General features: G+C 43.0%; 1 protein-coding gene across 1 annotated transcript in view; it reads left to right on the forward strand.

Annotated features, from left to right (window-relative positions):
• The window catches only part of LOC137374314 (plastin-2-like), a 72,601-nt gene that overhangs the window by 39,758 nt on the left and 8,783 nt on the right, over positions 1–24,060 (forward strand). The window contains exons 9-14 of the mRNA XM_068040170.1: positions 5,739–5,834; positions 6,511–6,706; positions 7,929–8,007; positions 12,896–13,010; positions 17,745–17,878; positions 23,776–23,899. Of these exons, the coding sequence (XP_067896271.1) occupies positions 5,739–5,834; positions 6,511–6,706; positions 7,929–8,007; positions 12,896–13,010; positions 17,745–17,878; positions 23,776–23,899 (744 nt within the window). The remainder of the gene's footprint in view (positions 1–5,738; positions 5,835–6,510; positions 6,707–7,928; positions 8,008–12,895; positions 13,011–17,744; positions 17,879–23,775; positions 23,900–24,060) is intronic.

Below are 24,060 nucleotides of genomic sequence, written 5' to 3' on the forward strand. Positions count from 1 at the left end.
CTGTAAATGTAACATCTTTCCTTTTTTTTAAAACAAAAACTAGTCATCCATTGAAGAAAATCAAGTAAGTCTGATCACTGTAAACCCTACTGCCTGCAGTTCCCTGATATCTTCTCCCTAAATGTTGTGTGAAATTGTTCAAGATGTATGGGCAAATGACAAACCCAGTACAAATGTTAAAATGATTTCCCGAATGTAGCAACATGGAGTAAATGTTATGTTAGCACTCCTAACATGGAGCCTTGTTCAACGGGGGTGCAGATCACCAAATTGAACATGGAGATGAGCACTTCTGATTCACTGCCCTCCAAATCTCTCTCGATTATCATTGGGAATCGACCTACATGCCTGATTATCCAATCTGTGGCCCCACCGCACCACCATACCACCACCCGCCCACCACCCCCCCCCTCCCCCACTGCCCCAACTTGGTTGAGTAAGACTCTGCTCCATGAGTGGTAAAACTTACCCATGACCATTGTACATGCACAGAGAGAAGTTCTAATTAGTGAAAAATCATTGTAAAACATATTAAGACAACTTCTTCACTTAATGAGTGTTTGGAATACACATGTAGCCAACACTAAAGAATTAAGAATGTATAAAAAGCAGTTTGGATGCTAAGACAGGAGAATTGCTACCAGAGCATTGGGCTGAATGGACTTTTCTCACCCTTGGTTTTTAATGCAATCTTTGATAAACCTGTTCTGATAGTTAGCAAAACATCTGTACCTGCCTGCATGTAAGACATTCTCTCATGGTTTATTAGATACAACAACAAAAAAAGCAGAGTTTGAATTTACTATATCAAAGTAGGGAGAATGCTGTCAGGAACATGTAACATCTGGGTTTCCTATACCCTTGGCATCTTTGACCAGGAGAATTGGTCAGTCTGGCTGGTGGTGTTGTACCATTCCTTGTTAAGATGGTGAGAAAAGATATTAACTCTGATGATGTGGAATCTATGGGTAGAGCTGCGAAACACTAAGGGGCAAAAAACGTAAGTGGGAGTTGTATATATATCCCCAAACTGTAGTGGTGATGTTGGGAATGGCATTAAACAGGAAATTAGAGATGCATGCGATAAAGGAACATCTGTAATTATGGGTGACTTTAATCTGCATATAGATTGGGGAAATCAAATTAGTCACAATACTGTAGAGGAGGAATTCTTGGAGTGTATATGGGATGGTTTTCTGGACCAATATGTTGAGGAATCAACTAGAGAACAGGCCATCCTAGACTGGGTATTGTGTAATGAGAGAGGAAAAATTGACAATCTAGTGGTGCGAGACCCCTTGGGGATGAGCGACCATAATATGATAGAATTCTTCATCAAGATGGAGAGTGACGTAATTGATTCTGAGACTAGGGTCCTGAATCTTAGTAAAGGAAACTACGAAAGTATGAGGCGCGAGTTGGCTTTGATGGATTGGGAAACGTTACTTAAAGGGATGATGGTGGATAGGCAATGGCAAACATTTAAAGAGCGCATGGATGAACTGCAACAATTATTTATCCCTGTCTGGAGGGAAAGTAAAACGGGAAAGGTAGCCAAACCATGGCTTACAAGGGAAATTAGAGATAGCATTAGATCCGAGGAAGAGGCATATAAATTTTCCAGAAAAAACAACAGACCTGAGGATTGGGAGCAGTTTAGAATTCAGCAAAGAAGGACCAAGGGATTGATTAAGAAGGGGAAAATAGAGTACGAGAGCAAGCTTGCGGGGAACATAAAAATTGACTGTAAAAGTTTCTATGGGTATGTGAAGAGATAAAGATTGGTGAAGACAAATGTAGGTTCCTTACAGTCAGAAACAGGGGAATTTATTATGGGGAACAAAGAACTGGCTGACCAACTAAATGCATACTTTGGTTCTGTCTTCACAAAGGAGGACACAAATATCATACCAGAAATGTTTGGGAGCACAGGGCTTAGTGAGAGAGAGGAACTGAAGGAAATCAGTATTAGTAGAGAAATGGTGTTGGGGAAATTGATGGGATTGAAGGCCGATAAATCCCCAGGACCTGATAGTATGCATCCCAGAGTACTTAAGGAAGTGGCCGTAGAAATAGTGGATGCATTGTTGGTCCTCTTCCAAGATTCTATAGACTCTGGAACAGTTCCTACAGATTGGAGGGTAGCTAATGTAACCCCACTATTTAAAAAGGGAGGTCGAGAGAAACCAGTTAGCCTAACATCGGTAGTGGGAAAGTTCTAGAATCTATTATCAAAGATTTTATAGCAGAGCACTTGGAGAACGGTGGTAGAATCGGGCAGAGTCAGCATGGATTTATGAAAGGGCAATCATGCTTGACAAATCTACTAGAATTCTTTGAGGATGTAACTAGTAGAGTAGATGAGGGGGAGCCAGTGGATGTGGTTTATTTGGGCGTTCAGAAGGCTTTCGACAAAGTCCCACGTAAGAGATTAGTGTGTAAAATTAAAGCACATGGGATTGGGGGTAGTGTATTGCGATGGATAGAAAATTGGTTGGCGGACAGGAAACAAACAGTAGGGATAAACGGGTCTTTTTCCGAATGGCAGGCAGTGACTAGTGGGGTACTACAGGGATCGGTGCTAGGAACCCAGCTATTCACAATATACATTAATGATTTAGATGAGGGAAATAAATGTAATATCTCCAAATTTGCAGATGACACAAAAGTGAGTGGGAGGGTGAGTTGTGAGGAGGATGCAGAGAGGCTTCAGAGTGATTTGGATAAGTTGACTGAATGGGATAATGCATGGCAGATGCAGTATAATGTGGATAAATGTGAGGTTATCCACTTTGGGAGCAAAAACAGGAAGGCAGATTATTATCTGAATGGCTATAAACTGAGAGAGGGAAATATGCAACGAGACCTGGGTGTTCTCGTACACCAGTTGCTGAAGGTAAGCATGCAGGTGCAATAGGCGGTAAAAAAGTCAAATGGTATGTTGGCCTTCATAGCGAGAGGATTCGAGTCCAGGAGCAGGGATGTCTTGCTGCAATTATACAGGGCCTTGGTGAGGCCACACCTGGAATATTGTGTGCAGTTTTGGTCTCCTTATCTGAGGAAGGATTTTCTTGCTATAGAGGGAGCGAAGGTTTACCAGACTGATTCCTGGGATGGCAGGACTGACGTACGAGAGGGAGATTGAGTCGGTTAGAATTATATTCGCTGAGGTTCAGAAGAGTGAGGGGGGGATCTCATAGAAACCTATAAAATTCTAACAGGACTTGACCGGGTAGATGCAGGAAGGATGTTCCTGATGGTGGGGGATTCCAGAACCAGGGGTAAACCTTTCAGGACTGAGATGAGAAATTTCTTCACTCAGAGAATGGTGAGCCTGTGGAATTCGCTACCACAGAAAGCAGTTGAGGCCAAAACATTGTATGTTTTCAAGAAGGAGTTAGACATAGCTCTTGGGTCCAATGGGATCAAAGGGTATGGGGCGAAAGCGGGAACAGGTTGGATGATCAGCCATGATCATAATGAATGGCGGAGCAGGCTCGAAGGGCCGAATGGCCTACTCCTGCTCCTATTTTCTATGTTTTTTTGTAAGATACTGGGGGCTGAGCAGTTTCTAACATTCTGCCTTACACTGGAGCTCAACATCCAAAGGGACACCAGAAACTAGGACTTGAGCCCGAGTATCCCAGTTCTTGGCACAATGAATCTAACGAGCCTCTAGTTCTAAAATAAAAACAAGAAATGCTGGAAATACTCAGCAGGTCTGGCAGCATCTGTGGAGAGAGAGAAGCAGAGTTAACTTTTCAGGTCAGTGACCCTTCATTAGAACTGGCAAATATTAGAAATGTATTTGGTTTTAAGCAAATAAAACAGGGGTGGGGCAAGAGCTAACAAAAGGCAAGGTGTTGATAGGACAGAGGGTCACAGAGAATTACTGCCCAGAAGGTCATGGAGCAAAGGCAAATGGTATGTTAATGGTGTGCTGAAAGACAAAGCGTTAGTGCAGAGAGAGTTAATTGACAGAAAAATGAACAGCCCTGGCCCAAAGCACAAACATCAAAAAAACTGGGTAGGCACATGGTAAAAAAAATGAATGATGAAACAAACTAAAATAAAACAAATGAATTATAAAAAAGAAATAATAACTAAAAATAAAAAGGGGGGCCCGTCATGCTCTGAAATTATTGAACTCTAGTTCTCCATGGTTATATCTACCCCTTGATAGAAATATGCAAAGAAAAAGAGAAATTTATTATTTATATGTTGAGCTGCATTCACCATTCATGTGGAAGATCTTGCATGCAATCACTTTCATGTCTGTAGGATGTCCCAGAGTGCTTCTCAGAAAATGAATTATTCTCCTGGGCAAGCGCAGCCATTTTGTGATCCCACAAACAGCCACTGAGATGAATGGCCAGACAATCTGTTTTTGATTTGGTTGAGTGAATACTGTTGGCCAGGCTACTGCAAGACCTCCCTACTACTCTTCAAGTGGGGCCATGGGATTTCTTGCAACCACCTGAACTCTGCTAAATGTCTCATCTGAAAGACAGCACTTCCAATGATGCAGCGTTCCCTCAACATTAAAATGTCAGCCTGGATTACTACTTAAGTCCTAGAGTGGAGCTTGAACCCAAAGCCTCTGACTCAAGAGGCGAGGCTGCTACAACCAAGTCCAGCATCAATTGTTTTAAATATTTTGGACATTGCATAAAAATAGTGCTAGGAGAAAAATGTCAATAATATAAAAGGGGAATATTACAAAGAAAAAAGAACTGCTAAATACTTTTATTGCCATAAATGATACAAAGTTAAACTTTTTTATTCACCTTCATTCTCGAGATGTGGGCATTGCTGGCAGGACCAGGTTTTATTGCCTATCCCTAGTTGTCCTGAGAAGGTTGTGGTGAGCCCTCTTCTTGAACCATTAATAGCAGTTTGATACAACAGATTGGTTAGCTGGACCCACTTCACAGGGCAGTTAAGAGATAGCTGAAATAGTGTGGGACTGGAGCCACATATAGGTCAGACTGGATAAGGACGCCAGGTTTCCTTCTCTCCAGGATTCGTGAACCATTTGTATTTTTAATACATTCCAACAGCTTCATGGTCAGTTTTACTGACACCAACTTTTGATTTCCAAACTTTAAAACTGATGTCAAATTCTCAAACTGCCGTGCAGGGAGTGAATTTGTTATCTCTGGATTATTCATTCAGTAACATCATCACTGCACCACTATACCCTATGAAGCTTCATGAAACTACAATTTGTCTGCATTGCCAAGTAGCAATTATTAGAGGAGGCAATTAGCACATGACTGGAAGCATATCTTTACTGTTGTGCTGCAGCTAGCAGTAATGGTACCTTGAATGTTTTACCCTTGATGTGTCTCCCTCGAATGCGAAATCCTGTCCAGTTTTACTTTCCTCTACTCTTTGTTTGAATTCTTAATGCTGCCTCTTGGATGTCTTGTGTTTCTGGACTGTTGTCATATGGCCGACCTCAAAAGCTGACTGACTTCTGTAACTTGATGAAGGTATCTGTTCAAATAGTTTTTAATGTATTGGGTTAGGTGGATTTAATGTGCCTAAAGGTAATGTAGTTGATCAATTAAATTAGCTTTCGCTTATTTTCATTTATCCTGTATCTTGCGTGCAGGATTTGGACTTTCTTTCAGAATCAATGAGAACTATGTAGTAATAGCAGCATTCTTTCAGTGTGTTCTACCTATTTTTGTAATGAATATGCCAGTTTCTAAGTCTTCTCACTAATTCCGCAGGATTCAAAAGCTTACTACCACCTCCTCAATCAAATCGCACCAAAAGGTGATGAAGAGGGACAACCTCCGATTCCAGTTGATATGTCTGGTATTAATGTAGGTACTAAAACTTGTAGCCTTCCCTGACCTGTTTGTACAATGCATCTTGTCATGTTACATTTCTCCAAAATGGTGAAAAATAACATTTAGTTTAATCAAAGATCGGTTATATCTATTAAAAGACTTAAAGGCGACTTAAGAGTTAACGGGAATTTATTTGCTCTGCATAGCACACTGCTTAACGGATTTAACCTCCCCTGCGTAACACACTTGTTATCATGTTTCACTTCCACTTTGTAACATACTAGCTCAATGGGTTTAATTCCAGTGTTACTGCATTAATCAATGAGTTAATTGATTAGAAGTTAATAGAAATGTAATTCCTCCATGTACTAGACTGATTAATGAATTTAACTTCCGTTGTGTAACACACTGACTAGTGGGTTTAACTTCCCCTATGTAATGCATTGGTTAATGGGTTTAATTACTCTTAGTTAGCAGGTTAATTTCTCCGTGTAACACAGTAGTTAACGGGTTATTTCTGTGTAACATTGATTAACAGGTTTGATTAGAAGTTCTTGTTTTTACTTTTTTAACATTTAAATGAATTGACAACTGCACCAAAATAGTATCAATGGGAGTTTAACACTAAAGTATTAACGAAGATGTTGACTTTTCGTAGGGGAAGGTGGGCGATGAGTTGTTCTCCTGATTGCTTCATTTACTTGTACAGGAAAATGATGATCTGAAACGCGCAGAGTCAATGCTTCAACAGGCCGATAGGCTTGGCTGCAGACAGTTTGTCACAGCAACAGATGTCGTTCGTGGAAACCCCAAGCTAAACTTGGCATTTGTTGCAAATTTGTTCAACAAATATCCAGCTCTTCAGAAGCCTGAGAACCAGGACATAGACTGGAGCCTACTGGAGGGTAAGCTTCTGAGAAAATTAAAATGCTTCTGAGTGGGCAAAATCCCTCCAACTATGAACAATGTGGTTAGTTCAGTCTGAGATCCCATTGATAGATAGCAGCTCCTGCTCTGGTGCCCCTTGTTGTAGGACAAACTTACTATATCTGCATTCCCAACAGTGAGCCTGAGTTAATGGGTGTATGGGTCAGAGAATCAACGCTACATGCTGTCGCCTGGCCAACACCTCTGCTCCCTTCGAGTGAGGCTTCCAACTGGAAGTACAGCGATTGGTAAATTTACTCTTGTGCTAATTCAGCAACCAAGAGGCCAGGCTATTGGTGGAAACATGGAAATGGTATTACTGTCATAGAATCAGTCAGTACAAAGGTGTGTAATTTTTCATAATTTGTTCTATCAAATTAATGTAAATATTGCCAAGAAAAATTGAAGCCAATGTTCTATCTTGTTTGCCGTTGGAGTATTCTGCACAGTTTCGGGCACCCTGTTACAGAAAGGTTAGAAATGCCCTGCGAAATACACAACCTAGATACATGAATATGTTATCAGAGATTGGGGGTTGGGTAGCAGGGTGGGGGTGGGCAGGGCTACAGTTATAACAACAGCTTTGAGTAAATGAGGGCTTTTCTCACTTGAGCTGAGAAGGTTAAGATGTGACCTAACTCCATCTGCCATTGTTTTGTCCACTCACTTACTCTTATGTCCCTTTGTAAATTCCTTGCTATGTTTCCTAACTTAGTGTCATCTGAAAATTTGAATTACAACTCTCATTTCTTCATCCAAGTCATTAATGTATATGGTAAAAGCTGAGGCCTCAGAGTAGATCCCTCTGGAACATCACTCGTCACATCCTGCCGATCAGCCATGATTGTATTGAATGGTGGAGCAGGCTTGAGGGTCCAAAAGGTCTACTCCTGCTCCTATTTCTTCCTATGTAATCAGAGTGGGACCCTTACTTTTTATCTCCTGTGTCACAAGCTTCCCTCCAATTCTGTGTGCTTTAACCTTTGCTAATTTCTTATGTGGAACCTTATCAAATGCCTGTTCATACAGACAATGTCCATAGACACTCCCTTATCCACCATCTTTCTTTAATCGCAATGTCAGCACAAGAATTATAGCTACTGTATTTGCATGATTCAGTAACTAATTGTACTTCCGACCTGTTTCAATAACTTTCTATGAATCATTCAGACAAATTAACCATTTTTTTTAAACCTATAGGTGAAACAAGAGAGGAAAGGACATTTAGAAACTGGATGAACTCACTTGGTGTGACTCCTCGTGTGAACCATTTGTACAGGTGAGGGAAACTGAAAAGAATGAGAATACCCCCCTGCCCCCCACCCCACCTCCAGCGTTATGCTCAGATTTTACTGCTCCATCTGCACTGCCCACCTCAGAACACGAACCAAGTGAATCCAGAGGCACATGCCTCAGTCTCAATAATTGAATGTCATGGCCATACAGCTCGATCACATGTGAATACTTTGCAAGTGTGGCTGTGCAGCCAATTGCAGCTTCTTCCATGCTGAGAGCTCCAAGGCAGTCTTCATTATAAATTGTAATAGTACAACTTCAGGACATCCTAAAGCACTTTACAACCAATGAAATACTTTTGAAGTGTAGTCACAATTGTAATTTAGGAAGCACAGCAACCGATTTGGGCACAACAAGCTCCCACAAACAGCAGTGTGATAATAACCAGATAATCTGTTTTAGTGATGTTGCATGAGGGATAAATGTTGGCCAGGACACCAGGGAGAACTTCCTTGCTGTTCCTCTTAATAGTGTCATGGGATCTGTTACATCTACCTGAGACGGAAAACAAACCTCAGGTTAATGTCTCATCTCAAAGACAGCACCTCCAGCAATGCAGTGGATATGCCTGGATAATGTCCTCGTATCTCTACGTTGAGACTTGAACCCACAACCTTCTGACTCCGAGGTGAGTGCTACCACTGAGCCACAGCTGCCACCTAGAAATCAGTTGCAGACTGAACACAGTCGGTGTGCTTTTCAATTGAAGTTCAGGTTATGAATGCTCTGTGTAGCTCATTCTCCACTGGTTCCTTTTGCTACTTGTAGGTAGGTGTTAGTTAACCTGTTTATTTGAAATGGGTTAATCTCTGACTGATAACAGCATATTAAGTAAATTGCATTTAATGTTAATACTGTTTGAAACTTCCTGAAGAATTAATAGATTAAGAAATCTTTACATAACCGTACAATTTGCAGTTGAGGTGGAAGCATAAATTAATTAATAAGTAAGTGCTTTGTGTTATGGTACTGTAATTCTGCAGTACCACCATTAGATGGTACCAGTGCACTGTTTGAATCAAATTCTTCCCTTTCACAGTTACAATTGTTTAACATTAGCAGGCAGGGTATGAATCAGATTTCAGGGTGTATGCTAAATCTCTCTCAGCCAATTAGATATAAAACAAACTGCACCAAATGTCTGCTTTCCAAAGGTAGACTCTAAACTATTAATCCAAAAAATACTGTTAACCTATAAATGAATACTAGTGCAATTAGTGAGAACATGTCAAACATATTTATTTAATATTTACCAGTCTTTTAAATCAATTTAAAATGTAGCAGGTTGAGACTATTAAACTTTTGATTAAGGAATGGGTCATGTAAACAAGCTTGTGTAAATCTGCCAATACAGGTATGCCCCGTTGGTGCATTTTGACAGTTGAATGTTTTTCTTTGCTCTCAGGTTTACTATGTTAAAAAAATTTAATTATTAGTTGTTGATTTGCACCAGGTTTGAATTCTGGGAAGAGCATTGTGTTGTAGCCTGCTACCTCTGTGATCCCAACTACCAAAGTTCCTATATGAGGTTAATGTGTCTTTTCCCCTTTGTGATGCCAATCAACCTTCTGTGAATTTCACCTATTTCCTGTTTTAAAACATGCACCAGTCTCTGTGTCTGAATACACGTCAAAGCAATTTCTTGGTCTGCATGCAACCCAAAGCAGTCTCTGGATCTGAAAACACAGTTAACGGATCTGGGTCCAGTCAGGATCCATAATTGCACCTCCAACCTGAGCTGTTTTGAACACACAGTTTGAATGTTCAATTCATATTTTTTTCCATTATATAGAAGACTGGTCTGCAAATAAGTTATTTATGACTGTGTGGCAGGGGGGTGGGAACCAGAACAGTAGGACAGCAAGTGAAATAAATGAAGGGGAACTAGTAAATAAGGCCAGTAAGACTAAGAGGAAGAGCAGGCAGGGAGATGTTGCGGAGCACAGCGGGACTGGTGGTCTGAAGTGCATTTGTTTCAATGTAAGAAGTATAACAGGTAAGGCAGATGAACTTAGTTCCAAGTACTAATCCAAGCTCTATGATGTTGCTATTACAGAGACTTGGTTGATGGAAGGACAGGATTGGCAGCTAAATGTTCCAGGATTTAGAAGCTTCAGGCGGGATAGAGGGAGATGTAAAAGGGGTGGGGGAGTTGCATTACTGGTTAAGGAGAATATCACAGCTGTACTGCGGGAGGACACCTCGGAGGGGGTCATGCAGCAAGGCAATATGGGTGGAGCTCAGGAATAGGAAGGGTGCAGTCATGATGTTGGGGGTTTACTACAGTCCTCCCAACAACCAGCGGGAGGTAGAGGAGCAGATATGTAGACAGATTTTGGAAAGATGTAAAGGTAACAGGGTTGTAGTGGTGGGTGATTTTAACTTCCCCTATATTGACTGGGACTCACTTAGTGCTAGGGGCTTGGATGGGGCAGAATTTGTAAGGAGCATCCAGGAGGGCTTCTTGAAACAATACGTAGATAGTCCAACTAGGGATGGGGCCGTACTGGACCTGGTATTGGGGAATGAGCCCGGCCAGGTGGTCGAAGTTTCAGTAGGGAAACAGTGACCATAATTCCATAAGTTTTAAGGTACTTGTGGATAAGGATAAGAGTAGTCCTCGGGGGAAGGCTAATTATAACCATATTAGGCAGGAGCTGAAGAATTTAGATTGGGGGCGGCTGTTTGAGGGTAAATCAACATCTGACATGTGGGAGTCTTTCAAACGTCAGTTGATTAGAATCCAGGACCAGCATATTCCTGTGAGGAAGAAGGATAAGTTTGGCAAGTTTCGGGAACCTTGGATAACGCGGGATATTGTGAGCCTCGTCAAAAAGTAAAAGGAAGCATTCATAAGGGCTGGAAGGCTAGGAACAGACAAATCCCTTGAGGAATATAAAGACAGTTGGAAGGAACTTAAGCAAGGAGTCAGGAGGGCTAAAAGGGGTTATGAAAAGTCATTAGCAAACAGGATTAAGGAAAATCCCAAGGCTTTTTATACGTATATAAAGAGCAAGAGGGTAACCAGGGAAAGGGTTGGCCCACTCAAGGACAGAGAAGGGAATCTATGTGTGGAGCCAGAGGAAATAGGCGAGGTACTAAATGAGTACTTTGCATCAGTATTCACCAAGGAGAAGGACTTGGTGGATGATGAGCCTAGGGAAGGGAGTGTAGATAGTCTCAGTCATCTCATTATCAAAAAGGAGGAGGTGTTGGGTGTCTTGCAAAGCATTAAGGTAGATAAGTCCCCAGGGCCTGATGGGATCTACCCCAGAATATTGAGGGAGGCAAGGGAAGAAATTGCTGGGGCCTTGACAGAAATCTTTGCATCCTCATTGGCTACAGGTGAGGTCCCAGAGGACTGGAGAATAGCCAATGTTGTTCCTTTGTTTAAGAAGGGTAGCGAGGATAATCCAGGAAATTATAGGCCGGTGAGCCTTAAGTCAGTGGTAGGGAAATTATTAGAGAGGATTCTTCGGGACAGGAACTTAATAGCGAGAGGCAGCATAGTTTTGTGAAGGGGAGGTCATGTCTCACTAACTTGATTGAGTTTTTTGAGGAAGTGACGAAGATGATTGATGAAGGAAGGGCAGTGGATGTTATCTATGTGGACATCAGTAAAGCCTTTGATAAGGTCCCTCATGGCAGACTGATACAAAAGGTGAAGTCACATGGGATCAGAGGGGAGCTGGCAAGATGGATACAGAACTGGTTCGGTCATAGAAGACAGAGGGTAGCAGTGGAAGGGTGCTTTTCTGAATGGAGGGATGTGACTAGTGGTGTTCCGCAGGGATCAGTGCTGGGACCTTTGCTGTTTGTAGTATATATAAATGATTTGGAGGAAAATGTAGCTGGTCTGATTAGTAAGTTTGCGGACGACACAAAGGTTGGTGGAGTTGCGGACAGTGATGAGGATTGTCAGAGGATACAGCAGGATATAGATCGGTTGGAGACTTGGGCGGAGAAATGGCAGATGGAGTTTAATCCGGACAAATGTGAGGTAATGCATTTTGGAAGGTCTAATGCAGGTGGGAAGTATACAGTAAATGGCAGAACCCTTAGGAGTATTGACAGGCAGAGAGATCTGGGCGTACAGGTCCACAGATCACTGCAAGTGGCAACGCAGGTGGATAAGGTAGTCAAGAAGGCATACGGCATGCTTGCCTTCATTGGTCGGGGCATAGAGTATAAAAATAGGCAAGTCATGCTGCAGCTGTACAGAACCTTAGTTAGGCCACACTTAGAATATTGCGTGCAATTCTGGTCGCCACACTACCAGAAGGACGTGGAGGCTTTGGAGAGGGTACAGAAGAGGTTACCAGGATGTTGCCTGGTCTGGAGGGCATTAGCTATGAGGAGAGGTTGGATAAACTCGGATTGTTTTCACTGGAACGACGGAGGTGGAGGGGCGACATGATAGAGGTTTACAAAGTTACAAGCGGCATGGACAGAGTGGATAGTCAGAAGTTTTTTCCCAGGGTGGAAGAGTCAGTTACTAGGGGACATAGGTTTAAGGTGAGGGGAGCAAAGTTTAGAGGGGATGTGCGAGGCAAGTTCTTTACACAGAGGGTGGTGAGTGCCTGGAACCTGTTGCCGGGGTAGGTGGTGGAAGCAGGTATGACAGCGACATTAAAGAGGCATCTTGACAAATACATGAATAGGATGGGAATAGAGGGATACGGAGCCCGGAAGTGCAGAAGGCTTTAGGTTAGGCTGGCATCAAGATCGGCGCAGGCTTGGAGGGCTGAATGGCCTGTTCCTGTGCTGTACTGTTCTTTGTTCTTTGACTGCAGCTCTCTCATATTTCAATATTGGCAAATCATTTGTTACTGTGGAAATGATTTAATTCTTTACAAACCGTTTTGTTGCAGTGACCTGGAGGATGCCTTGGTGATTCTGCAACTCTATGAAAAAATCAAGGTTCCAGTGGACTGGAGTCGGGTGAACAAACCACCTTATCCTAAACTGGGTGCGAACATGAAGAAAGTAAGTTTTCAATGAGATTCTAATCTTTGGCAGGATGCCAAGAGCTTTGTATGGACTGACTGCAATCATGTCAATGAAATACTGAGATTCTGACAACTTAACAGTTTGCTGTATAACTGTGGTCACCTGAGATCCCTGATGCCTCAGGGTAATTGCCTCTGTTGCTGCTCCCTTTGTATTTCTAAGATTCCTCCGTATATATCAGAATCGAAATAGGCTTTAGATGTTTGCTGTTTTTAAAACAGAAGTAAGAGCACTTTAGATTACCTGGATTGAGGAGTATCAAAAATGTCTGCCATTGAAAACTCATGATGTGAAATAGTGAACCACACTAAAAGATTTTAGTCAAAATACCTATTTGAAACCACAGAACAGAAGAGACAAAAACAATTCTCCTTGGAGAGAAATAGCTGTGCATTGGTGGGAACTGGAGAATGGTGGGCAGCTCAAAATTGGGTGTATATGTACCAAAGGAAAAATTAGTTCGCCTTAAAGGGAAATACTGCTTGGTTTTGCCTGATGAATGATGGACAGACTTTCTGTTTTCCATGCAGTCCTTGCAGCTAAATATTAAATTAAAATGCAGTATTCTTGACTGCCAATCCACATGACTGCACTGTCGGCTGATCTTCATGACCCAGCATCTAAGGCAACGGTCTCTTGGTTTATTGGTTCTAGGTGTACAAGCTCTAAGTGAACTACTGTCTAGCCATACATGAAAGTGTTCACTTATGAGCTGGCTAATACCTTACTCAGTGCCACATGACTTGTTTGAAGTGGAACATATTTCCAAGGTACTCTAACTGATTTCTTGAACAATGCACGGCAGACATTCGCTGTTCATATCACCTCCCCCATCACCAAGAATGTTTCAGAAAAATTCTCCCAAAATTTCATCTCGAGACCAAATTTCCTTCCAAATTTGGGGCGAACCCTTCCCCCAAATCTAACAATCCTAATGGTCATTAGGGTATAAGCAGTAAGTGAGTGTGTTTTATTTTTCCCTGCACTAAAGCAATATCAAATGCCACAGCACATAAACAGACCATTTGGCCTATCAAATCTGTATTAGTCCCTTTTTCTCCACTTGAACCTAGTCTAATACCACTCTCATGCTGACTTTCCATTCTTTGTAATATTTCCTCTTTTTCAAGCAACTTACTGCTAAAAGGATTGACGAACTCTGCTTTACCAGTCTGTGCCTGAGAACTCGAAACTCCAACTGCCCTTTGAGTAATGAAATTCAGAAATTCATAGGATCATACAACACAAAAGGAGGCCATTTTGACGATCATGTCTGTACTAGCTCTTTGAAAGAACTATCCAGTTCATCCCTCCCCTGTTCTTTTCCCCCATAGCCCTGCAGTGTTTCTTTTTGCTTTTCAAGTATATAGCCAGTTCCCTTTTAAAAAGTTACAAGTGAATCTGCTTCTACCATCCTTTTACTATTTTGAATTTTCTAACCTCTCATTTAATACTTTAAAAATAAATCAACGTGTTTGGTAAATATTGTTAAAATAATAGACTCCTCAACATCAGAAAAAGGGTGACTTTCTCTGATCGAAATTAAACCCAACTGATGGCCTGGATTTTGCAGTCAGTGGCGAAGTGGCAGTATTCACTGCTGACTGCGCTGAGAAATGCGAACTTAGCTAGTTCGTTGGCTGCAGTGAGAACTTCAACTTCTTGCTGCAGTGTGGCCTGCCAACACGAGGAACAGCGAGACCTTGCAGCCAGGCACATTCTGGGTGAAGCCACCCTCCCTGGTGATTTCCTGAGCCGAAGTCATGCTCATTATGGTCAGTTTTCAGCTGAAAGGCAAGTGAGTGTTTTATAATGATTTTAAGCAGTGCCATAAACTTTGAATGCCCAGTGACTCCCCATCGGGAATATCTTGGTCAAACTGCATTGGTTTTCAACAGGAGCTGTCTGTCCATAGTGGACCTCAAAACTTGAAATGCCTAAAATGATCAGAGAGAAGAACAAATGATGCTTCCATAAAATAAATTCAGGCCCCATCTCAAACTAGTAGCTCACAAATCTCCCTCTCTCTCTTCTACTCTGGAACTGCACTGAAACTGTCCAGACTGATTCAGAAGATGTCTCTTTCCCCCTACTCTTCAAACATGTGTAGAGAAAGGATGTGCAAAAACTAGGATTGAAATCCTTATTACACCACTAATACAAGAAAACAAGTACTAAATTTGTAATCCGTTGATTTGGAATTTGCCTGAGACTTCATTGTCCAAATTGGATGTCTTTATTTATTTTTTATTTAGAGATACAGCACTGAACCAGGCCCTTCGGCCCAATGAGTCTGTGCCGACCAACAACCACCCATTTATACTAATCCTACATTAATCCCATATTCCTACCACATCCCCACAATTCCCCTACCTATACTAGGGGCAATTTATAATGACCAATTTACCTATCAACCTGCAAGTCTTTGGCTGTGGGAGGAAACCAGAGCACCCGGCGAAAACCCACGCGGTCACAGGGAGAACTTGCAAACTCCACACAGGCAGTACCCAGAATTGAACCCGGGTCGCTGGAGCTGTGCGGTGCTAACCACTGCGCCACTGTCTTGTTCTCCAATAAAAGTGAATCAAGTAACCATTCAGACTAGCATAATGCAAACTCTTCATATGTTATGCATAGTTCTTTGTATTCTTCATAGTTATTTGTTAAACCAAGCATGACATTTCCATTCTGATATCTCCAGTGGAATGCTAACCAATAATCCCTTTTTCCTGACTGAAAGTGTAAAATGGTTTCTGAGAAATCCATTCTCCTGTCTTAGGATGAATGCAATTTCCATTGAATTATAATTCTTTAACACCTGAGATTTAAAAACTCATGCGTACTTTAAAGTACAGTATTCTTTCAGAACTATTTCATTTTTATCTGACCTCTACTGAGGTATGACTCATACACTGAATCTCAATACTTTATTTGCCTATGGTTTTAAAGTTCTTATTTCATGCAAATAATTTGGCAATCATGATGAAAATTCACCCTTAAAACCAACATGATTTAATAGGTGTAAAAAAATAAGTTTATTTCAGTACCTTTTGCTGAGCCAACATTGAGATTACATATTTACCCCATCCACTTCTCGTTAAAGATTTCTACAGTAGCATTTCATCAAAGCCGTATTCATGTAATGATGCACGATATCATCTTTCGAGTAGCTGTGTTTATGTTTCTACAATCTGCACTCATTTCACAAAGAGCTAGGCACTTTACTAAAATTGCATAGAAGGCCTCTGCCTCCCTTCAGCTGTGAGTGGAATTTCTATGAAACTGACAAAATCACGGGTAGCTGATTAAAATTAAACTAGCTGATGATCACTGAGGTGAATATTTTGTGTAGTATAAATCAAGGTCGTGTTATCATCCATCTCTATTTTGGAGTAATTTATTGTGAGCTCTATCTCCTAACACCAAATATGTTGGCATCATCCTTCTACAGGGATACAGCTGTTTTTATTTTAGCAAATTGTTGGAGATCTTCCACCACGGTGAAAGAACACAAGTGCTCTGTTTATTTTTGTGTCAATGTCCTTTTTTAAGTCCGCAGTACACAGTCGTCATCCCTTCCACTGATAGCTTTGCATATAATTTAATTGTGTTAACAGATGCTAAGTGGTGTATCCACTCCCGAGCCGCCTCTACGCCTGCTAATATCAGCTGTTTAAAAAAAAAAGTGAAAATCAGTGTGACTTGTGGGCAATCAGCCCACGTTTTTGAAGTACGGGTCCCTGCTTTACAGAGAGGCTCAGCAGGACCATCAGGGAGGCTCCTCTATGGAGCACCACAACTTCTGGTTTTCTGCACAACTGTGCGCACGGTGGAAGTTGTGGTGCCATTATGACCATCAATAGCAGCGGGCATCACAGCATTCGCTGCTATTGGGACCACAAAATCCAGCCCGATATTGGAATGGGGCTCCAGCACTGCCTGCTCTATAGTTAAATGGAGCTCCATTTGTGGTGCCTTCCAGCATGATGTGCCCAAGAGAACAGGTTAGAGGCCTCTCCATCTACCATCTGTCAAGATGGCCAACGTTGGGTGCGCGAGACTGGTGAGCAACTTCTACCCGTTCTGCACCCCCCCCCCTTCCCCGCCCAGCAGCACCCCCTCAGCGCCTCCCCGCCCAGCAGCACCCCCTCAGCGCCTCCCCGCCCAGCAGCACCCCCTCAGCGCCTCCCCGCCCAGCAGCACCCCCTCAGCACCTCCCCGCCCAGCAGCATCCTCTCAGCACCTCCCCGCCCAGCAGCACCCCCTCAGCACCTCCCCGCCCAGCAGCATCCCCTCAGCGCCTCCCCACAGCCAAATCAGGAAATCCCACTGCAGAAATTGATGGATGCGGACCTGCATCTCGGAACTGTACAGTACAGAATGCTGTAGCTCAACTGAAAACATCTTAAAGGAGGGATCTCTGTGATTGCGTTCAAGGCTGTGAATCAGTCTTTCTGTTCTTGAATAGCTTTTATTCTGCTTAATTATGACTTAAACATAAGTATTCCAAAAGGCTGGTGAGATTTGTTCATTGAATTGAAGTGAGCACTAATGACAGATAAGACTGGAATTGAAGCTCTATCACTAGAGCCAACAGGCATTTGGTTCATTTTTGGTTAAAACCAAATAACTTTTTTTTAAAAAAAGGACTGCATTTATTGATCATGAATCAAACCAGAGAATTAACATGTAGCTTTTATTACCCAACAGCTGGAAAACTGTAACTATGCAGTTGATCTGGGAAAGAAAAAAGCCAAGTTTTCGCTCGTTGGGATTGCAGGTCAAGATCTGAATGAAGGCAAACACATGCTAACTTTAGCCTTGCTGTGGCAGTTAATGAGGAGGTGAGTATATTTTAACTTGTAAGATTCAAAAAGGCAATACAATGATGGCACCAAAATGAGGTCTAACTGATGAGTTCGACTCAAATTACTATTGGGGGTTTTAGACAACCTGAGCTGGCAGTGTGCTGTTTGTTTCCAATGCTGATGGTCTTGTTTCTCCGCCCCCACCAACCACCCCACCCCCAGAGATTACTTTGGGGCACAAAGATCTGGCAAGATGGAACTCCAGCTCATTTTCCACTACCAAGCGCCCGTCTTATGCCACAATAAAGGCGTCCTGACAGTGGAAGATCTAGGCCAGTGCCTTATATCCTACTTTTCATAATTTACTGGGTAATATGACCTGGTATCAGACAATACATTCAAAGTATAACATTGTAAGTCTGTTTTTTTAAATATATATATATCTATATACAAAACTATTCTTAGCTTAAGGTTACAATCAGTTCTACTTTTACAATTTTTATCACACAGAAATGCCATTAAATGGAATGCATGTTTTAAGACTTTCCAATCCAACCATTGGGTAAAAACGTATTATTTATCACCCATTCACAAAGCTTTGTTGATTAGCTAAAATTTCTTACTGCAAGCTCACTACTCTTGAATAAAAGCAGCACTTGTGGACATAGTTGGCGGAGTGGCTCGGTAGTACCACTACTGACTGAGCTGGCCAAGTCCTGAAGGACATAGCTGCCAGACTGGGTCTGCGGCACATGGCAAGGAAACCAGCAAGAGGGAAAAACGTGCTTAACCTTGCCCTCGCCAATCTACCTGTCGCAGATACATCTGTCCATGACTGTATTGGTAGGAGCAACCACCGCATAATTCTTGTGAAGGTGAAGACCCGATTTCACACTGAGGATACCATTCATCATAATAAAAGCAAAATACTGCGGATGCTGGAAATCTGAAATAAAAACAAGAAATGCTGGAAATACTCAGCGGGTCTGGCAGCATCTGTGGAGAGGGAAGCAGAGTTAACGTTTCAGGTCAGTTCCGAAGAAGGGTCACTGACCTGAAATGTTAACTCTGCTTCTCTCTCCACAGATGCTGCCAGACCCGCTGAGTATTTCCAGCATTTCTTGTTTTTATACCATTCATCACTTTGTGCGGCACTGCCACCGTTCTAAATGGAATAGATTCAAAACAAACCTAGCAGCTCAAAACTGGGCATCCATGAGCAGGGGTCAGCAACGTGTCCGTACGCGGACATCACTGTCCGTAGTAACACCTTTTGCTGTCTGTGGCTGGTAATTTGAGGGACGAGAAATTTCCCATTGACCTCTTCTTTCAACGAGTCCATTTGTAAAAAAAATCACAGCTGTCAGTTTCAAAGCTGACGTGTTTAGAGCGGGAACAACACATCCAATTCGGACGAGTCGGGGGTTTTCGGATGGGTTCTGATTTTTTTCAAAAAGCCCGCCAGAAAATCCAAAACTTGTCCAAATTGGAAGCGCTTGTCCCCGCTCTAAACACATCAGCTGCAACTTTTTAAAAACGGACCAATCACAAACCTGAGAGTCCCCGCTCACAGCAACTATCAGAGAGAGAGAGAGGGAGAGAGAGAGGGAGGGGGATGGGAAGGAGGGCAGAGCAAGAGAGAGAGGGAGGAGGGCAGAGCGAGAGAGAGAGAGAGGGAGGAGGGCAGAGCGAGAGAGAGAGAGAGAGGGAGGAGGGTAGAGCGAGAGAGAGAGGGAGGAGGGCAGAGCGGGAGAGAGAGAGGGGGTCCAGATAGAGAGAGGGGGGTGCCAGAGAGGGAGAGAGTGAGGGAGATGGGGGTGGGGGGGGGCAGAGAGAGATAGTGAGAGAGGGGCCAGAGAGAGTGAGAGAGGGGGCTAGAGAGAGAGAAGGGGGGGCAGGGAGAGAGAGAGAGAGAGGGGAAGGGCCAAAGCGCGAGTGGGGGGGGAGGGGAAAGCGAGAGTGGGGGTGGGGAGGGCCAGAGAGAGAGGGGGGGTGCTAGAGAGAAACTACAAGGTAGCATATTACTAGGCTTCTGTCCAACTTAATGTAAGGTTAGTTTTCTAGAACGATCTAGCCATAAGCATTTCCTGCGATAAATTGAGCAGTGCCATCTTTTATCCTGGCAGCTGCCTGAATGTCACAGACACTGACATTCCAATTGAAGAGCCTGCATTTGCGCATGTGCATGTCTGCACCACCAAGTGGTTGCATTGTCAGCATACGCAGCCATCCGGAATACTCCACGTCACTACACCAAGTGTGCGGACAAACTTTGATTACTTGTGCAAGCAAAAAAGCCAGGTCTCTCACTAAATCAGTGTCCAACATAGTGACTAGAAAATGAGTCAATAAATTAGTCTGCTCATTTAAAGCTTCTTCACAAAATTGCACCTTTGTTGTTTTAATTATTAGTAAGATAAATTTTTCATATCTTTATCTTTCTGAATCTGTCTCACTGGCTCCCTATGTAAGAAAAAATTGTGATGTGCCACTCCCCACCCCACACAAACAGATTGGGCACCCCTGCTTCAAGCCTTTAACCTTGTGTTTTAAAATAACCTAGCAGCAAATGTAATTTGCATTGGAATTGCATACTAATTTGCTTGCTCGCTAGCTAATACAGTTGTGCTGCTCTCCATTGATATTTGTATGCTTAGCTATTTTGTTTATAGGGAGAAATGTATTTTAAATTGGACTGTGTTTTGATGGCATCAGATTGGATATATACAGATTAATTGCCCTCCTGTCCGTGGCGGACTCAATAATTTTGTCAAATATCCCTAGTGCAACACGTTGGTGCCTATCCTTGTCCTTGAGGTGTAGTGGACCATCAGCAGTAGCAGATTTGTTTTCAACCACAATGTGTAACCTCATGGCCCAGCATATCCCTCATTCTACCATTACCATCAAGTCAGAAGATCAACCCTGGTTCAATGAGGAGTGCAGGAGACCATGCCAGGAGCAGCACCAGGTATATCTAAAAATGAGGTGCCAACCCGGTGAAGCTACAGCACAGGACTACATGCAGGCTGAACAAGAGAAGCAGCATGCAATAGACAGAGCTAAGCATTCCCACAAGCAACGGATCAGATCAAAGCTCTGCAGTCCTGCCACATCCAGTGAATGGTGGTGGACAATTAAACAACTAACAGGAGGAGAAGGCTGCACAAACATCCCCATCCTCAATGATCGGGGAGTCCAGCGCATCAGTGCAAAAGACAAGGCTGAAGCATTTGAAACCATCTTCAGCCAGAAGTGTCAAGTGGATGACTCATCTCAGCCTCCAGCTGAGGTCCCCAGCATCACAGATGCCAGTCTTCAGCCGATATCAAGAAACGGGCAAAGGCTTGGTTACAGCAACGGCAATGGACTTTGAGAACATCCCGGCAGTAGACTTGTGCTCCGGAACTTGCCGCGCCCATAGCCAAGCTGTTCCGGTACAACTACAATGCTGGCATCTACCCAACAATGTGGAGAACTGCCCAGGTATGTCCTGTCCACAAAAAGCCGGATAAGTTCTATCCAGCCAACTACCGCCTCATCAGTCTACTCTTGATCATCAGCAAAGTGATGGAAGGTGTTGTTGACAGTGCCATCATGCGGCACTTAAACAGCAATAACCTGCTCAGTGACGTTCAGTTTGGGTTCCGTCAGGGCCACTTGGCTCCAGACCTCATTACAGCCTTGGTCCATACATGCACAAAAGAGCTGAATTCAAGAGGTGAGGTGAGAATGACTGCCCTTGACATCAAGGCAACATTTGACTGAGTGTGACATCAAGGAGCCCTAGCAAAATTGAAGCCAGTGGGAATCAGGAGGAGAAAACTCCACTGGTTGGAGTCATACCTAGTACAAAGGTGCTTGTTGGAGGCCAAACACCTAAGTCACAGAATATTGCTGCAGGAGTTCCTCAGGGTAGTGTCCTAGGCCCAACCATCTTCAGCTGCTTCATCAATGACCTTCCCTCCATCATAAGGCCAGAAGTAGGGATGTTCACTGATGATTGCACAGTGTTTAGCACCATTCACAACTCCTCATATACGGACGCAATCCATGTCTACATGCAGTAAGACCTGGACAACATTCAGGCTTGAGCTGATGGGTGGTGCGAATGTTACTTGCCACTTAAGTGCCAGGCAGTGAACATCTCCCACAAGAGAGAATCTAACCATTGCCCTTTGACATTCAATGGCATTACCATTGTTGAATTTCCCACTCTCAACATCCTGGTGGTTGCCATTGACCAGAAACTGAACTGGACCAGCCATATAAATACTATGGCTACAAGAGCAGATCAGAGGCTGGGAGTTCTGCGGTAACTCATCTCCTGACTCCCAAAAGCCTGTTCTACTAGGCACAAATTAAGAGTGCAGCTCCAACAACACTCAAGAAGCTCAACACCATCCAGGACAAAACAGCCCACTTGATCAGCACCCCATCTATCACCTTACTCTACTCCCTCCACCACTAGCACACAGTGGCAGGAGTGTATACCATCTACAAGATGCACTGCAGCAACTCGCCAAGCCTCCTTCGACAGCACCTTCCAAACCCCCAACCTCTACCACCTAGAAGGACAAGGGCAGCAAATGCATGGTAACAGTTCCTCTCCGCATCACTCATCATCCTGATTTGGACCTATATCGCTGTTCCTTCACTGTCACTGGGTGAAAATTCCAATACTCCCTTCCTGACAGCACTGTGGGTGTACCTACACCCCAAGGTCTGCAGCGGTTCAAGAAGGCAGCTCACCACCACCTTCCCAAGGGCAATTAGAGATGGGCAATAAATGCTGGCTTTACTAGTGATGCTTACATCTTATGAAAGAATTTTTAAAAAAGAATTATGGTCAGCAAATCCCCATGAAGGAGGATTGTTGAAATATGGTCTTTACATCGTACCTTTGTACTTTGGTTACGAGATTTTTCTGGATGCCAAAGGCCATTCAACCCATCTTAACTTCTCTGTCCAAAAAGACCCCACAGCCCTTCATCACAGCATACATTTGTTTCCTTAGTGATACCATGGTTTTCCTCTAGTCTACTCCTCCATCACCCCTGACACCTCATCCTCTTCCCACAGCACCTTCTCATGCAATCGCAGGAGGTGTAATACCTGCCCTTTTATCTCCTCTCTCCTCACCATCCAAGGCCCCCAGCACTCCTTCCAGATGAAGCAGCAATTTACTTGTACTTCTTTCAATTCCGTATACAGCATTCGCTGCTCAGATTGTGGTCGTTTCTACATTGGGGAGACCAAATGTAGATTGGGTGACCACTTTGCAGAGCACCTCTGCTCAGTCCAAAAGCATGACCCCAAGCTTCCGGTTGCTTGTCATTTCAACACACACACCACCCCCCCCCCCCCCCCCCCCACCCCCCGCCCCCCCGCCACCACCCTGCTGTCATGCCAACATTGTTGTCCTTGGCCTGCTGCAGTGTTCCAGTGAACAGCAACACAAGCTCAAGGAACAGCACCTCATTTTCTGATTAGGCACACTACAGCCTTCTGTTCTCAAGATTGAGTTCAGCAATTTCAGAGCATGACTGACCTTTTTTTATGTTTTTTTAAAAATTTTATTTTGTTTTTTAACCATGTGCCTGTTTTTCATGTGCTTGTGGCTAGAGCTGCTCATTATTCTGCCATTAACACTCTCTCTGGACTAATACTTTGTCTTTCACCACAACTATTAACACTCTCTTTGCCTTTGTCTCATGACAGCTTTGTTATTTAATATCTCCTGCCCTCTGCCCTATCACACACCTTCCCTTTTATTCTCTTCACTTTATTAAAACCTAGTACTTTTCTAACCTTTGCCAATTCTGATGAAAGGTCACAGACCTGAAATGTTAACTCTGCTTCTCTCTCCACAGATGCTGCCTGACGTGCTTAGTATTTCCAGATCAAAGTAATACTATTTTCTTTGCCCCTAGGTACACATTGAATATGCTGGAGGAGATTGGTGATGGAGAAAAGGTCAATGATGATATCATTATAAAATGGGTGAATCAGAAATTATCCGAATCAGGAAAATGTTCCTCTATTACAAGCTTTAAGGTAATCCACCTCCCTAATATTATACTCATGGATCTCCCTTGACATTGCTCAATGATCGAATTTTTTTATTTAAAGCTAAGTACCTAAAGGAATAGTATTCCTCTCACCCTCTGCTCACAAATGATAATGCAATAAATTATTGATGAATGAGAAACATACTA

The sequence above is a fragment of the Heterodontus francisci genome, chromosome 10 (assembly GCF_036365525.1).
Source record: "Heterodontus francisci isolate sHetFra1 chromosome 10, sHetFra1.hap1, whole genome shotgun sequence".
Lineage (NCBI taxonomy): Eukaryota > Metazoa > Chordata > Chondrichthyes > Heterodontiformes > Heterodontidae > Heterodontus > Heterodontus francisci.